Source organism: Phalangium opilio, unplaced genomic scaffold (genome assembly GCF_054372755.1).
Source record: "Phalangium opilio isolate 3A_F unplaced genomic scaffold, DU_Popi_V2 ptg000105l_1, whole genome shotgun sequence".
Lineage (NCBI taxonomy): Eukaryota > Metazoa > Arthropoda > Arachnida > Opiliones > Phalangiidae > Phalangium > Phalangium opilio.
This window is the reverse complement of record NW_028324207.1, coordinates 2,972,926-2,990,991: the sequence shown is the minus strand read 5'-3', so window position 1 is coordinate 2,990,991 and position 18,066 is coordinate 2,972,926. Positions and strand designations below refer to the sequence as shown.

General features: G+C 35.3%; 3 protein-coding genes across 6 annotated transcripts in view; 1 reads left to right on the top strand and 2 right to left on the bottom strand.

The window, feature by feature from the left end:
• The window catches only part of LOC149625257 (ATP-binding cassette sub-family C member 1-like), a 175,447-nt gene that overhangs the window by 7,299 nt on the left and 150,082 nt on the right, over nucleotides 1-18,066 (top strand). The gene's annotated exons all lie outside the window — the stretch shown is intronic.
• On the bottom strand, nucleotides 260-10,141 carry LOC149625298 (uncharacterized). The gene is made up of 8 exons (XM_089852101.1): nucleotides 9,607-10,141; nucleotides 9,403-9,545; nucleotides 3,344-3,539; nucleotides 3,118-3,279; nucleotides 2,777-2,815; nucleotides 2,519-2,716; nucleotides 2,021-2,127; nucleotides 260-1,950 (listed from the first exon to the last, which is right to left on the bottom strand). Exons 3-7 carry the CDS (start codon nucleotides 3,537-3,539, stop codon nucleotides 2,099-2,101), a joined length of 624 nt encoding a protein of 207 aa, XP_089708227.1. The 5' UTR covers nucleotides 9,403-9,545; nucleotides 9,607-10,141; the 3' UTR covers nucleotides 260-1,950; nucleotides 2,021-2,098.
• On the bottom strand, nucleotides 3,535-6,112 carry LOC149625299 (uncharacterized). 3 transcript variants are annotated; one of them, XM_089852100.1, is made up of 5 exons: nucleotides 5,490-6,112; nucleotides 5,371-5,427; nucleotides 4,390-5,307; nucleotides 4,190-4,334; nucleotides 3,975-4,112 (listed from the first exon to the last, which is right to left on the bottom strand). In XM_089852100.1, the coding sequence occupies exons 3-5, from the start codon at nucleotides 4,503-4,505 to the stop codon at nucleotides 4,101-4,103; spliced, it is 273 nt and encodes a 90-aa protein (XP_089708226.1). In that variant the 5' UTR covers nucleotides 4,506-5,307; nucleotides 5,371-5,427; nucleotides 5,490-6,112; the 3' UTR covers nucleotides 3,975-4,100. The 3 variants fall into 3 exon arrangements, with proteins under 3 accessions (XP_089708223.1, XP_089708225.1, XP_089708226.1); XM_089852097.1 differs by having other exon boundaries at nucleotides 3,535-4,334; nucleotides 5,490-6,111; XM_089852099.1 differs by having other exon boundaries at nucleotides 3,535-4,319; nucleotides 5,490-6,111.

Below are 18,066 nucleotides of genomic sequence, written 5' to 3'. Positions count from 1 at the left end.
TTTTATAAGCATTGTAATTGACACGTTTTAGGCTGACATTTTAAAGAGCCCGCTGTTTTTTTTTTTATTTTGAACCAGTTAAGCAAAGTTTACAACCCAAAATTATAAGGGAAAATTGATATTAAAATTTATTTTTCATCATTATTGTAAAATAATGTGAACTGAAACTTAGAAAAAAGTAATAATAGGTATGTTTCTACCCAATATATACTACTACTATATATAATAAACACATTCTTAGTGAAGATAGCCGTTAGAGTATCTTAGAAAACAAATCTTTAATAAAACTTACACAATCGTAATGACATAATATTTTTCGAAGTTTTAAAATATTCAATTTTTTACTATCAAGGCGTATACCTCTTTGAACAAAACAGGTAATAATACTGTACTTAACTTGAAACAGTTATCATAAATGGATCAAAAAATATAGGTAAATTATCATAAATCGATCCAAAAGGTAAGAAAATTATCATAAATCGATCAAAAAGGTAAGAAAATTATCATAAATCGATCAAAAAGGTAAGAAAATTATCATAAATCGATCAAAAAATATAAGAGAATTATCATAAATCGATCAAAAATATAAGAGAATTATCATAAATCGATCAAAAAATATAAGAGAATTACCATAAATCGATCAAAGAATATTGGAAAATTATCATAAACTGATCAAATAATATAGGAAAATTATCATAAATTGAAATAATATAGGAAAACTATCATAAATTGAGCAAATAATATAGGAAAATTATCATTAATCGATCAAAATATATAGGAAAATTATCATTAATCGATCAAAAAATATAGGAAAATTATCATAAATTGAGCAAATAATATAGGAAAATTATCATTAATCAATCAAAAAATATAGGAAAATTATCATTAATCGATCAAAAAATATAGAAAAATTATCGTTAATCGATCAAAATATTTAGGAAAATTATCATTAATCGATCAAAAAATATAGAAAAATTATCATAAATTGAAATAATATAGGAAAATTATCATTAATCGATCAAAAAATAAAGGAAAATTATCATAAATTGAGCAAATAATATAGGAAAATTATCATAAATTGAGCAAATAATATAGGAAAATTATCGTTAATCGATCAAAATATATAGGAAAATTATCATTAATCGATCAAAAAATATAGAAAAATTATCATTAATGGATCAAAAAATATAGGAAAATTATCATAAATTGAGCAAATAATATAGGAAAATTATCATTAATCAATCAAAAAATATAGGAAAATTATCATTAATCGATCAAAAAATATAGGAAAATTATCATAAATTGAGCAAATAATATAGGAAAATTATCATTAATCGATCAATATAGGAAAATTAATTTTGAAACTTTCGAAGGAAATGAAATTTAAGGTCTGAAGTCCATAATGTGTAATTTCATACAGTTAATATATATGCACTTAAGCACTGTCTTCATCTTGAGTGCCCTCTCTGTCCACGTCATTTACATTCACTTCTCTTAATTCCAAAGCTTTTTTCCTGCGAACATCTCTTCCACCATCCCTGTCATTTTTGTGCTTCAGCCAGTTGGTGGTTGGGGTGTAGCTTAATGTAGCGCTGGAACGAGCTCGGCTGTATTCAACATTAGATCCAAGAAATGGGGATGCACAATTTGTTCTGTATCTTGTGACTGAAGAAATTGTTCTGTTACAAGTAGAATTTTGTGAATTGTCCTTTTGTCTTGTATTGGATTCTTCCATAGTAATTGAATTATATCGTCCCCGTTTCGAGGGTGAAATTGTTTCAGACGGAGTTCGTGCATTATTTCGATCAGTACATAAGGAGAGGGGGTTACTTCTTTCAAATGATTTCGCGGTATTATCTTGAACACTTTTATTCGGTTTAGAATTCGGTTGTGGTACGGACATTTCCGGTAAAGGCGACCCTCCAAAGACGGGTTCCTCATTATTTGACTCTAAAGCAACAATAATGAACGTATATAATTCAACCTAACATAAATAACTAAAAGATATTTTGAAACATACCAAGTGTTATATTTTCTTCAGCTAAATTGGGTTCTTCATTAATTTGGCCGGTTTCATGGTTGTAGTTTTCGTCTATCTCTATTGGTTAACTGAGCGCACTATCTCACCTGAAAAGAGTTCTCTGAAATTCTTATGCCTATCCACTAAATCTCCACGGTCATAAATTAATATTGCCTACGTCATCAGTAAATGGGAATTTAAATAAGCTGAGGGGGGTGATAAATTTTGGTCACGAGCGACAACTTCAATGAAAATCGAAAACCCTTAAGGAGTTCAATTATAAACACCTTAAAGAGCGGCTGCTGACTGACGGCCTTAATTTAACTTTATCCAGATCCGCTCTTAAGGGCACCACTCCAAATGGGTTCTCGTCATTTCAGGAGTAGAAATAAGCCATAAAATCAAAACTACTGGTGTAAACCTTCTTCAATATATGGCCAGCAGAGAATATACATTGTTACATAGAAAATGTAAATAAATGAAATAAATTTTCTTTACCTGTAGGATTATTTTCACTTGAATTTATAATTTCAATGTTTGGTTCAGTTTGTTTATTCTTTGAAAAAGCTTGTTCTGGTATAAGGAATTCTTTTTGGATAGGCATAGGTTTTGTTGATTTGAAAAGCGAAGGGCTTGGTAAATCAATAAGTGGCTTCTTTTTAGGTTTTCCTAACTTGCTTTCTTGTTGTCTTTTATCTTTATTTGAAATATATGGCTTTAAATTCTGACCGAAACTATATAATATTATGGGAATACCTTTAGTGCTAGCTTTCTTCGGACGATTTTGCTGATTCTCTGCAGATTATATTTGGAAGTTTGAAAAAAAATCACTAACACCATACTCTAGTGTATACACTGCCGCGTGAATATAGATAGACCCGCTACAGTAGTATTGAGGTCAGTGTCAAAAGAGATTGGTCTTCCATTCACTTTCCTTAACTCTAGAGCGCCTTTGCCATATCTCCTTCAACCGCTCTTTCATCAACACGTCTTTTACCCATCGTATGACGGCCAATCTTTTTTGATAGTAAGTTTACAAAGGGTATAGCATGCGAATCCTATTTTCGTGTAAATGCATGCTACCACTTAATAAATACCATTATCAAAATCTGATCCATTATCATCGCTTTCGTCGGTACTGTAACGTTTCGCTTTTTGAGATGATCTGTTCCGTTTCCCCTTGCCGCAATCAGATTCAGACGCTATATCTGAAGTAACTTCCGCTCTAATACTGAGTGTTCTAGCTTTCGAATAAGTTGCTAAAACAAGCATGTTATTTTTTCGTGAAAACCTTGGCATACGTCTAGAAATTTTCGCTTATACCTGCTTTGGCTAAAAGTTTAACTTGAAAAATGTTCCAAGAGAGCTCAGCGTCTTCACAATTCTGAACAAGTTTCGAAATATCGCGCGATTTTGTGCCTTCAGGAGGCCAATAACTCGCAGAATCATTTTTTATGAGCCAAGATATCGGCACTATGTCAACTGTATCTTCCTTTATAAAATGCACTATGGCATACATCTACATTTACCGTGTTGAAAACATTCAGATTTAAAAAGTAGTGGTTAAAATCGATAGAACGGGTTAGGAATATCAAGGGTGACCTAAAGTCAGCCGCCAAATTTTGGCCTCTAATAATCTTTCTTTTCCCCCATTAACTAATGAGTTCCAAGTTCGTATCTGCAGTTTTATACCTTTAATAGTTTAATATATGCATTAAAAATCTAATTGCTACAAGACTCCTAAAAGACTGATTTGACCAATATCTTTCCAATTCAAGACAGTTCAAGGTATCTCAAGACGGGGCACTTGTCTGGTGGACAAGGGTCCGGCTTAAGACGGTGCAGGCTGCCCTGCGCAAGCTTCAAAGGCTTGCCTGCATTGGTGTTACGGGGGCCATGAGATCGACCCCAACTGCTTCCCTGGAGGTGCTCCTTGACATGCTTCCTCTTCATCTCTTCATTGAGGAGGAGGCTGTCATGGGAGCCTACAGGCTCAACATTAGTGGCTGTTGGGTTCCAAGACTTTGGGATTACAGCCATACGAAGCTCTATCGGGAGTACGCCGCACTTGAGCCGTCGCTTACGATGTGCTCTGACAAAACCGTTACCAGTTTTGATTTCACTAAGCCATTCAGCATCCACTTCCCCAGTCGGGCAGAGTGGACTAACCTGCTGCCTCTTGGCACTGGGGGTGAAACCATTTGGTTCACCGATGGCTCCAAGACTGATTCCGGCGCTGGCGCCGGCTATTACTGTCAAACCACAAGGGTCGGCTTTTCTGCTTGCCTGGGCACCTTCGCTAGTGTGTTCCAGGCTGAAATTGCCGCGATCTGTTATTGCGCAGATTACTGTATTAACAAAGGGTATACCGGACGGACTGTGAGAATTTATTCTGACAGTCAGGCTGCCCTGAACGCTCTGAACCAGTGTCAGATTTCTTCTCAACTGGTGCGTAGCTGCCTCGACCTGCTAGCGCGACTGGCATCCTGCAACAGGGTTCTGCTGTACTGGGTGCCAGGGCATAGCGGATATTATGGCAATGAGCAAGCCGATAGATTTGCGAAAAGGGGTGCGGAGGCCAAGCTCTTGGGGCCGGAGCCGGCCGTCCCCATCCCCTACAGGCACGTCAAACGGTGTCTGCATGACAGGTTGACTGTCATACAAAATCAGCTCTGGCACAGCATGGAGGGCCAGAGACAGACAAAGTTGTTTGTCGATGGTCCCTGCAGGTCTCGTGCTAGGGACCTAATTTCGCTCGGCAGATGGGATATTAGGCTGGCCACCGGTCTTTTGACCGGGCATTGCCGGCTTAATAGGCACCTCCATCTGATGGGTTTTGCCGACGACCCTCTCTGTAGGTCGTGTCAGGAGATGGAAGAAACATCCGCCCACGTACTTTGCGAGTGCGACTACTTCGCCTCGCTTAGATTAGAATATTTTGATTCACACACCCTGGAACCCTCGAGGGTCTCCTCTCTCACGGTGGAGCGAATTCTTCGCTACGCTGCAGCTACAGGCCTATTCAAGGCCTGATTACGAGGATGCACAATATGCCTTTGGCATCGGTGCTAGGGCGCGTACCCTCCTCATCAACAATAATAATAATAATCTCAAGACAGTTTAAGCATTATGCAGTAAAGGGATCACTGTGACCAAAGGTGATTTTTCTTTAGGAATTAGTAGGCATTTTTGCTTAAGAAGAGAATAAGAATATATTTTCGTTCGACTTGACAGTTTTGCGATGAATATTCCCAACTCAGAGGATTTAAATGGGTAATCGAAATGATCTTTAAAGAATTTGCATATTCTAGCACAAACATAAAATTTTTGCTCCGAATCTTGGAAAATACCTTTAACTACCACAACCTCCCCGGTTTCAAGTAAAAAACAGTTGTCTCCAGGAAAAACTGAAATAATAAACTTAGGAGTCTCCATTTTCTTGAAAGACTGGCTATCTGGGGGTACATACTCGCAATTTCCATAGCATGGTCTTTTTAATTTGACAGGATTTTCACTTCGTGAGACTGCATATAATTTTGACTCCCCCATCCGTTTCATTAACTGTTGCAATGGTTTGTTGGGTGTTCTCAGACGTTTCTTTATAAAATGTAAATGGTTCTCAAAAGGGAAAGCGCTATAATTGTCAAGGGGTCCAAAGATATCAACGTCCTTTTCAACATGAGTTAAGGCATGGACATTCATGACTTGAAATTCATTGCCGTAAAATGAGCTCGAGGTATAACAAATATATTTAAAAGCTCATTTGCGTAATCTGAATGTGACTTATGTAGTAAAGGATGTGCTAAAATATACACAGAACATTGCAAAAGCCTGAAGTGTTGTAGAACATCTGGCCTTATTATGTCATTCAGTACTATGGGACCAGTATACAAGAGAAACTGTCTTAACTCGGTGGCTTTCCATTGATTTACATGTTTCAAGGCGCGGGGCTTCCGGGCGAACTCAGAGGGTATATTATATAAAAAGGACTTGGTTTGCCCAAGCCTAAAAAACAAAACGATAAGAGTTTTTTCCAGTTGACTGAAGCGCGGATATTTTATTTTTCTATATAATTTTAAAGACAATCCGTATTTTACTACTCTTTAGAATTTAATTAAATCTCCTGATTTTACTGCTAATGGATTTATTTCCTATAAATTAATTGAAATAAAAAATTACTTATCTCAGATTTTTCATGATAAAATTTTACGAAAATGGAATTGTTGAAAAATCTGAGATAAGTAATTTTTATTTCAATTAATTTATAGGAAATAAATCCATTAGCAGTAAAATCAGGAGATTTAATTAAATTCTAAAGAGTAGTAAAATACGGATTGTCTTTAAAATTATATAGAAAAATAAAATATCCGCGCTTCAGTCAACTGGAAAAAACTCTTATCGTTTTGTTTTTTAGGCTTGGGCAAACCAAGTCCTTTTTATATAATATCTGTCCCTTCAGTCTGCATTTGTATTAATCTATTATAAAACAATTTTTTGCCTGAAATGCGAAATTTTTTACTTCTAGGACGAGGTTAAAAATGGTTCTACACTTCTACTAATTCTTATAAGATACGGCTCACAATTCGTTTTAGAACCCGAGCTTAATAGTCAACTTCAAAACGAACATCCTGCCACGATTTTTAAACTATCAAATCCGTATCTTTTACAGTCCACCCTACGATTACAATTATCCATGACATTGCGTTCACTGCCCTTGTACGTTTACAGTGAGTGGCACCGTGGCCAGTTATTTTAATTAAAATACCTAGGCCACAGGTCCAGTTTTAAAAAAATACTTATTTCCAACACTGATCCATCTATCCTTATGCCTTACTGAAGGCGACAGTGAAATATCCATGAAACGTACGCTTCTATTATAAATCCATGGCCTAAGTAAGGCAACTTAAGCCTTGGTCGAAACTAACATCTAAAATATAAATTAAAAAGGTATCTTAAGTATAGAATTTCAACCGAGACACATAATTAAACGAAAAATAGACCCGCCAGAGAAATTTTTAATAAATATAGTGTTATATTTATTGAAAAATATCAAGTTAAAGTTTCAAGGCGGTGAAATGGCAAATTAGCGTCGTCTACTGTAGAGTAATGAACAATTAGCGTCGTCTGCTGTAGAATAATCTTTTGAGGTACTTACATTTTTAATTAAATTAACATACTTAGACTTAATTAATTTTCATGAAACTTGAAAAAGGCACACCTTGAATAGTTACTTGTTAATTTGAAAGTATTCCGAAACGTAACTTCGCTTTAGTTTTTAAATGATTCGATGTACAGGAGCACCAAAAACCCCATGTTATTCCTATGGGAAAATCGGCGAAAATCTGTGAATTTTCATTTAACATTACGGGAGGGTGTGGGATCTTATCTAGAAGGGCCTACCGGCCCTCTAGAATATGGGCGACAAAAATTAAGTTTACTAGATAATGATTCAACCTGAAGTTTACTGAGTCTCACTGTCAAGTTTCCACTCAAAAATGCAATGAGATTTCGTCTTGTAACTCCAAGACAAATTAAATGCATATAGTTTAAAGGGAATTGCTTAACCATGTCAATATTTAACTGGGCTAGAGGTGACAAATCTCCAGCTAAATGATGATGCTCATCGTCCATATTTCTAAAAGACTCGTCGGTCCTTTCTCTGGCATTTCTTTCATAGCGAAATAATGTAGTGTGTGCCGGTCTTGTTCCCCTTATTGTGCATTTGTCACAAGAATTATAACCTGTATGTCCTTTTGTTTTTTTAACAAAAGCCCTCGCAGGAGTATCTAGTATAAACGGCCCCTTTAGGTTGAACGTGAATTTTTTACTTTGATAAGAAAATCCATTTGCTTCTAATTGTTTTAAATCTTCAATAAGAGGATTTAGATATTCCTCGAGCCTTCCTGGTTTCACATCGCCACAAAAAACTCCAACTACGAAAGGCGTGCCAATCATAACTCTTGTGAAACTAAATACTGCTGCTAATATTGGCCAGAAATGTTTTAGTGAATTTTTATAAATAGGAAGACCATCTATATTAATAGCAAGCGATATTTGCTCTCCAAAGCTAGGGTTACTATTTAAAAATGTTTCAATTCCATTAGCGACACCAACGTGCCAATATTCCCCATTTGTTACCCTAACTGCACCCGTAGATTCCCTTGGGGTTTTCAAAAGTGATCTTGCATTACTAGGTACATCATGCCCATAATTCCTAAGAATGTGAAGTAAGTCATTCAGAGATAAATGATTAATTTGGTGATTAATTGCCCAATTTTTTATATCGAAGGCGATGTCAAGGTTAACATCGTCTTCAGAGGAACTGCTTAAGCTGTCAGGTTGTGTTAAGAAAGTTATAGAACTGTCTCAATCGTTATCATCACTGGAATTACAAGATTCAGCCTTTTGTGGAGAATCAACTCTAAATGCCCCACTTTCACTTAAATTATCTTGAACATCTAAATGGTTTGATTCAGATAAACTGCTAGTATTTGTTGTAACACTCGTCTCATCAGAGGAATTTATCGAATCTAATATCTGTGGTCTAATATCTATCAGTCTAAGTTCATTATTATCAATTGGGGATGACATTTTATCGGCCAAATGGTAGTATAGGGACCCCACGGATTTTTAAAAGTTTGTACTCATTTCTGATAGTAAATGAGGTGAGGAACACGATGCCGTTAAAATTTTCCACCGCAAATGATTTTTTTAAAAAAAAATCAAAAGGGTAGCACATATTGATATTACTTATGGTTGTTTTTATATTTGATATTTGGGGCGCATACACTTGCTTAGATTATTTTTGGGATATTTTAGGTTTAGGTTAGGTTTGGTTAGGTTAGGTTAGGTTAGGTTTGGTTAGGTTTGGTTAGGTTTGGTTAGGTTTGGTTAGGTTAGGTTAGGTTAGGTTAGGTTAGGTTAGGTTAGGTTTGGTTAGGTTAGGTTAGGTTAGTTTCAGGTTCAGGTTAGGTTAGGTTAGGTTCAGGTTCAGTTCCTATAGGATTTGTCCTTTTCCCAAATATTGCAATTTTCATATAGTATATTGGCATATTTTGAAAGAAAGAAAAAAAAAAAAAACTTTAAAATCATTTGCGGTGGAAAATTTTAACGGCATCGTGTTCCTCACCTCATTTACAATCAGAAATGAGTACAAACTTTTAAAAATCCGTGGGGTCCCTATACTACTATTTTACCATTTTATCTTTGGGTAAGCGGCGAAAAATATTTTTAATATATTCAGCTCTCTGGCGTCTTTTTTGTCTTGAACTTAGAGGTTTTTCCCACTTATAACTCCTTCTTTTGCCCCTTTTATGTTCCATTTTGATTCATATATTTATCCGACAGATTAAATTGTTATCATAGACAATTTAAAATCATACTTCAGTCTGAAATAGTCCAAAAAAGCTTGACCGTTCTTGCCAAGTTGGTATTCTTCCCCTTTTTAGCTTAAAAGGATCAGCTTAAAAGGATCAACATCAAAGAGACTTCAGTTGCAGATTTTTGACAATGTTTCTCTACTTAACTATTCAATTCATATAACTTCATGCACACAAAGATCGGTAAAATTTTCAGCTCAAACGTACCGGCTATCGCGAGCTCCAGTAAATTTCAGCCCAAGCGTATTGGCTATTGCGAGCGCGAGAAAAAACTGAGTATAGCACGACCAGAGAGGAGACACCACGACTTACTCACTTCGGAGAAACAAACTGCCCAAAGACTGTTAGCGTGGGAGCGGCCGAAGCGTTATAACATTGAGGTTGGAATATATATAGTCTAGAGAAACAATAGACTGTATAGGTCTAATTTCGTTTTATACAGTAAAAGTCATTATAAAACTCAAAGGATTAAAATATAACCAAATTTAGCGGGTGACTAAGCCTCTCGCTGGTTACTTGATCAATATTATAAACTTAAGCTCAAGCAAAATACTTTTCACATTCAGACTTCAGTGTGTATCTCTAGAGAATATGCAATCCAGCCTCATTGGGCAAACTTGTTCTTCGAGGCCGTGTCTTCCCCTCCAGCGACCTTCGAGAAACTTCTCTTTCGATCTAATTCCAAGAAGAATGAGGAAAAGAATTTATTTAAACGATTCAAAAATATTCACAAAGGCATTAAGTATTAACACATCAAACTGGTTGACACACCCTTTGAGTTAATCATTTATTAAGGAAATCTAAAATTTAAGACTATATGATGCACGAGAAAGTTAGTCAAAATAAACTCATGTCTATTATAGATTTATAGTAGAAAAATGTGGACCGAACCATTTACAGATTTCGAGGGTGAAAGGGTTATTTTTCAATTATATCAATTTGATGCGAATGCAAACAAAAACAAGAAAGTTGTGAGACTTAGTCATCTGACGTTCAACCTCAACATAGGAGAAAATTCATTGATTGCTAAAAATATTTGGAAAATCGTTGTTTTAATAATTTTAATCTGTATTTTTTCTGAATATCCCTGGTAAACTAAGGCTTTACTGGGATATAAAAATTCTAAACAAGATGTGTAGGAAACTACCTCTAAAAGCGAGTTTTAACTTCCACAAACCTTAAATAAGGCTAAAATTTGGCAAGTTATATTGATTGTAGTGTAATTGAGGCTGATAAATTGCTTTGCGTTAAAGAGTAAGTAAAGACATTTTGAGCACTCCTTAAATTTCTATAGAAATCATACATTTCTATAGATTTCAACGTCCTCATTCAGAATAAAATAAATTTTCACCAAAAATCCACCTCTAAATATTTAAAAATTAACTTCAAATATTGATAAAAAAAGAGGCGCTAAAATTGCCGCCAAATAGAATTGAATTTGTCTCTGCTGTCTGACGTCATAGCTTAGGGATTTAGACCGCTCTGATAGTAGTAAAATTGGTACTTTTCTTTCCATATTTTCTCACCAGTTAGTATCTCGCCTCCTACTGCTTACAAGCGTGTTATACGCGGGCCGCGGGGACCGGCGGGGTAACGCGGTGCTTTCGGCCCGGCATCGGCGATGTCAGCCGATCATGGATGTACTAATAACTATCGTTACTGGATAAATTACTGAGGGTGAAACGCGGCCATTGTTTTTCCTCCATAACCACTAGCGCAGGCTGGCGAGAAAAGTGCGAACTTATGACCGGAAGTTCTTCGGTGGGACAAACGGTAGTTTTTTCCGGTCGTCGTTCATTGGCTGTTTCTTGAAAACGTCTTATGGCGCGAAATTTTCAAACTTATAGTTCGAACATCTTTTAGGAACTATTCTAAAAGAAAGATTTGTAATAATAAATAGTTTAAAAACAAATAAAATTTTATTGGATTTATTAGAAGTGGTTGTTATTGTTGTAATTTTTTTAATTTGTTAAGTTCTAGTAGTTCTAGATAACTGAAAATTTTAATGAGTTGGAACGTATGGGAAACTTTAGGCTTATCACCTGAGGTCAATAACTTGGATCCTCAGTGTAGTGGTATTAATGATGTGGGATCTATTTGTTACGATTCGCTCTCTAATTCTGGTAAGTTATAAGTTTCACAATAATCATATTACTAGTTATTTTAATTGAAATTTGTAACAGATGACTCGGATTTTCTGCGGGACGAGGTGGAAATCGAAACTTTTGATGTTGACGCTTTCTTGGGTATGAAATTTAGGCCAAAAATTATGGACTATTCTATTAATTTAGAAATGTTTCTTTAATCAAAGATGACTCGGAAAATGATCCTCGCAATGAAATTGAAGAGGATTTTCTTTTAAGTGACGATGAAGATTTAGACGAAGCGATAAGAAATATATCGAGTGAAATCGCAGCAGGAAACCAGCCTGTTCCTCTTGCCACTATTTCTAAGTAGACACGATTAATAAAAGAATTTTTATAAAAAATCTAATAAATATTCTTTCAGTGTTCCTAATAAAATTAAAACAAACTCAGAGAATCCTCCAGCAAAAAGAAAGTGAAAAAATCAAAAAAAGAATTTATGATACATCGTAAGTCTTCAGCTGAATTTCGAAATTATTACTTAGATCAACAGACAGCAAATTATTTATCTCTTCCTCATTAGCTGCGAATTATGACGACACATTTGAAGGTTTAGTTTTAGAAGTTCAGGATGATTTAAAAGAATGCGTATCTAAATTGAAATTGACTGAAGCTGCAATAAAAAGTTACAATTGGCTTATCACTTTAAACGCCAAAGAACTAATGGAACTGAAGGGTGTAGTTAGACCGATATTAACTCGAACCCCTGAAAGAAAAGTGTCTTTTGAAATGAATTCTCTAATTCATAAACAAAAGAAAGTGGATCGTATTATCAACTCTTTGAAACATACAGCGGTAAGTCAGAAGTGTACCATTTTAGGTTACTATTTCTAATATTTATTTTTGCAGAACTTCAGAGAACTAAGTAATCAGGAAAAGGTCCGAGGAATTAAAATTATCATAAGGAGAATAATCGAATGTGGTTCAAAGAAATTACAAATATCAGCCATAGATACAAATGTCCCAGGAGATGAGGCTCCGGAAATTATGACATTCGTTGTTGGAGCGGTTTTGAGGTCACTCAGTAGGAAATCTGATGAAGGAAGAAGAGTTTCCCAAAAGCTCTACACTGACAAAGGAAATGTAGCCGAAAAATTAAGAAGTTGGATAGAAAGTCAAGACAGGGGTGGTTTGTTTTATCCGACGGAGGATGCCTACTATTTTTTCTTGTCTATATACACCCATGTCGCCAAAGTTTATGGGAAAATTTACACACTAAATAGAGCTGAAAAAGCTACACAAGAAATATTAAACGATGAGCGTATTATCAAAAAATGGAATATGTTTTGTGAAGGCTCTGTTGAGGAACGCAACGTGCTACCTCTACTGAAGCATACCTTAAAGTATTTCATTAATACTGTAGCCAATGGGCATTTAAAAAAACTTAAAGACGATTTAAAAGCTGAAATGAGATTAAAAGCGCTAAAATCAAAAACTAACTCTAAAGAGAGATTACGCAAGCAAATGCAACAAGCTTGTGGGCTAGTTAGATAAGATTTTAAATTTGTTGTTCCCAAAAACTTCCCAAGATTTTAACACGATGTTAGAAACAGTGATACTATTTGTATTACAACTATTTATTGTTGAGCCGAATAAGGCGATATATATTATCTATATATAATCATTTTCATAAAACAGTGAAGTTCAAAGTTATTCTTGAAACTATTTCGCTCAAGAGCAATATTATTTTTTACGCGAGTGAAGGCTTACAGTTATATTTTATATTTACATTCATGTTCTACCAGAATTATGGAACTACTGTTGGTATTCGGTTTAAATCAGAGATAAATTGGATCATACAATTTACAAAATAGTCGTGTTTCCACTCGCACTGTGCAAATTCAGGTTTTGTTTTTTTAGCAAGTAAAGAGATTCACAGTTATTTCCAAATGTGTATATTGTCGGGTTTTGGTTTGAACCACAAGCTTGTCTATGTCTGGAAAATTCAATTTCAAGTGGGTCTTGGTTGAAATTTGCTGTGAGTTCATACTTCACCCCCTTCTTTAGCAGAAAATTAATAATACCAATCATGGCTTGGGCTATCAAATAAGGAAAACAGCGTTAATTTACGATACAGTATCATCAATTATTGGTACATACTGCTTTGCCTTAAACCAGAAAAGGTTTCTGTCAAGAGTAGCATTTTCTTCCTTTCTTCTGGTTCAAATTTTCCAGGACGGTTTTCGACATCTATTTCCCAATCATCTAAATACCCCAGGAATTCATTTTGTAACCACTAGAGTTAGGGAAACGAAAACATTAATATGTAATACGTTCCTTTTTTTTGTAGTAACTTACAGCAATTCGCCTATCGTTAATACTACGAAATGGTCTTTTATTGGGTTTCCTTTTATAATAGCTTTCTGTGAAATTTGAAGTGTTCAATATGTCAAACCAAGTATCAAAGAGTTCTAAAAACTTCACTGTCTCCAAATATTTTTCGCCAAATTCTGCACGGATTGCATTTGCAGTTGTTTTACTCAATACTTGAGCAGCAAACCGTACTTTCATTTTACTATACGAATTTGGATATACGTGGTCATTTGTAAGTTTGTGTGCTCTTTTAAGGTTTCCTGGTTTCGATCTTTCTGTTTCATATAGATCCCTAACAGCCTTCCAAACTATATTTTGTCCATTCTTATACATTAGTCTCACTTTGCACGTTTCTTCACTAGAATATAAGCCATTTCTCGTAGTTTTTAAAAGATGTGGGGGGTCAACAACGAAGTACAGGGGTCTTTGTTCGTCAAGACTGTATGGGTTTATGCAAAAATGTGGCGAATCCTCAGTTGTGTTCATAGTAAAAAACTTGCGGTTTGTACCAGCACCATCCCCAATTACAGACAAAATTTTAAATCCCAAAGATTCAAGCTTCTCGATTGCCTCCCAAACAATGGAATTAAGATCATCAGCGGTAAGACTGTTGGTCGCAAAGTGCGCAAATGGGTACTTAATACGTGTTGTTGCTCCTCGAAGCATCAACATCAAAATATGATTTGCAACTTTTTTATCTTTGTGAGATTCTGCTGTCAGACTATTAATTTTGTTTCGGGCCTCATTCAAGTGGGTATAGCCCACAAGATCTCCCGTGTTTGTTTTATATATTAGATCTTCTTTGGTTTTCATTTCGTCCAGTAGTAAATTGAAGTACTGATGCTCTTGTGCTAAGGTTTCTGGTTTTATATCCTCTTTCATACGATTCAATATCTGGTCAGAAAATCCGAGTGTTCTGGAGTCGTGCGACGAATGACGGAATAGTGTACTGTAGGAGGGCAACTTTAGAATATTTGAGTGAGCCAAGCTCCTATATGCCTTAGGAGATTTGTGGTATTGGAATAAACACCACTGAATTACGAGTGGATGCCATCTTCGTCCTCTTGCATCAGCTTTATTGATCATTTTAAGCTGTTCTCTTAAGAATATTGAAATGAAAGAATTATCTTCCTTTTTAGGCATTGACTTCTTTAACATTTCTTCAATGCAAGCATCGTCAGCTTCTGGCAATGGCTCTGAATCCTTATCTAAATGTTTTTTACATTTCTTTTGCAATCTGTGAACTTGTTTCCTAATGTTGCGTTCGTTTTTGTTGCTTCTTCTAACTAAACCAATAAGTTCTTCTTTTGTTAAGGATTTTAATTTTTTGGTTTTGGATTTGTCGTCCTTAAACTTTGAAGCAAATGCCCTCAATCTTGAGCATCGCACGCATGTTTTACTGTTTGATAATCCTAGACAGTTATTATCGCGCATTACTTCTGAAGTTGAACAAAATCTCCCGCGTGACTTTTCCTTCAAGGTGGCTATAAACTGCGGCTTCGTTATTCCATTGCACAACTTTAAATTGTTAATATCCTTTAGCGTTTTTAATAACTCATCATTGGTTGATACCGATATAGGTAGCTGTACCAGATTCTGATTATTAAAGTTTTTCTGGAAAACTTTGACATTCAAGATCAAGTCAGCATTGACTGTGATAGATATTAAAGAATTGTCATTCTTCGGATTAATTTTTAGAAGTTTCAGACAACTCGGTTTTATACTGAAGCACCAGCCTTGATCTTGCATCTTCATCCAGTCGGGTGACGCAAAATCAACTAAGAGCCAAAATGGTCTTAGATCTCCAGAAACAGATGGATTATTTAATAATCCTGCAATTGCTTTATCATTTGTTGATGTGATTATCTACATGAGAAAGTCAGAGTTCAATTAGGCCTATATAAGCAAAATATTAACAAGGAACAGACGCGCCATTAATAAGAATGAAACACTATACTAACAGAAATATCACTGCCTGACTTGTCTTCAAAGGAAAAGGAAGGTAATGTTTTATCTGCAGCTACAGTACAGTTTTCAACACTTGAGGGCATCACCTGAGACATAATTGCACTATTAACTATTAAATTCAATGTGAGTACTATCCTTACTACTGACAGAAATCGAATCCACTTCACAATCATTAAAAGTCAAAGTTCCATCCATTCCACTTACATTGATTGCCTAAATAATTAGAAAGTTAGTTAATGTTTCGCAACTTGTGAGCACTCACATGCTTGAAAAAAAAACACAATTCTCACTGATATGTCACTCATTATTTGATCATTATGTGTAAGAGATTCTGGTTCATGGCTTTCAGAGATGCCATCATTAGCAGTACTGTTGATTGTCTAAATAATTAAGTTAGTTAATGAAATGTTTCTTATCTTGAGAGTTCGTACATGCATAAAAAAACACAATTCTCACTGATATGTCACTCATTTGATCATTCAGTTTAAGAGATTCTGGTTCATGGCTTTCAGAGATGCCATCATTAGCAGTACTGTTGATTGTCTAAATAATTAAGTTAGTTAATGAAATGTTTCTCATCTTGAGAGTTCGTACATGCATAAAAAAACACAATTCTCACTGATATGTCACTCATTATTTGATCATTCTGTGTAAGTGATTCTAATTTGTGGTTTTGAGTAACATCTTTTGTAGTCCTGTTAACTTCCTAAATATCGCATCAATGATTGAAATATTTATCAACGTGAAAATAACAACATGCATAGTAAAACCATTTCTCACAAATATATCACTTGTTGATCGGTCACTGAGCGGCAGCGATTCAGTAAGAAAGTTAGGGTTGGAAGATATATTCACAACTAATGAACAGGAAGCGTTTTTCTCATTAGATGGCTTTTTCAAAATTGATACAAGGTCCTATTACAATATCAATTAATAAATATTCTTCTCAACTCTAAAAAACGTTAGTTCACAGCACTACTTACGCGAGCATGAACAGGGTCAGGATATTTTTCTGTTGGTCCTTTTTGGCCAACGAAATGCTTTGAACACAAATATGTGTCTTTGGTGATATTTTTTAACTCAAAATTTTCCCTGGCTTCTTGCAGCCATTTTAGCCACTTCATACAGCGTAACATATTGGATCTTTTGTACTTCGGAAAAGGCAAAAAGGAAACTCCAGCCATGTGATCTTTATACCAATATCTGGAGTAGCTATTGCATTTTGGATAGACGCAATGCTTAATCCGTCCCATTTCAATTTTACGAAGTTATTGTTTAAGAGAGAAAAAAATCGCTCCTAAAGCGACTTTCAAACTAACGTCTAAATTATTTTGTGGTTCAAAATTTTCCCAATCTCAGTGGCGATTTTGGCGAACCGCGATAAGCCGAAAACTAACCGTCTCCTCGGGCCTAAAAAAATTTTAATCCCGCAAAACCGTTAACAACAGTAAGATTCAAATTTCAGCCAATGAACGACGACCGGAAAAGACTACCATTTGTCCCACCGTAGAACTTCCGGTTGTTTTTAACACCCGATGCCTCCCCACCCCCCCTACGATTTGGTAGCCAAAGCGCGAGCTTTTTTCAATGCACGGTGGAAGGTACGAGAGATTTATCCAGTAACGATAGTTATTAGTACATCCATGAGCCGATGAAGCGATTATCCCATACGGTCGCCGAGGCTTAAACATGGTTTTGATTTTACTCTCTCGGTTTAAATACTATTCATTTTATTTTAATTTTAAATTACAAAACGTTCTAAAACACGTCCATCGTAGTTTATTTTACAAGTTAACTCATGGCGCCAAACATTGCAACTGCTCATAAGGTGTGAAAAGGCTAATATTGAGGTTTAGTAGGAAACCGAAGCGGTCTGGGAGTTTTTCACTAGCCGCGGTAGTATTTGGTAGTATCCAGTCAGAAATATTATGTTAGAGGGACTGAATTAGACACGCCTTCCCATAACAAACCAATGCATTATACCAGCCAATAATGGAGCCACCTCTCTTGACGTCAGATCTATATTGCACGTGTTCAATGTTTACAAAAGTTGCCTTTTCTAAATCTCGTTTTGTTTTCATTATAATTCAATAACCGCTCGTCAGATTTTTATAAAACTTTAGAAATGAACATTTTTCAGTTCATATTTACCAAAAATGAAGGAATTAACATTTCCAAGAAAATGTCTTTACTTACTCTTTAATAAATAGACCAATAAAATTTAGAAATAGTCCAGAATACA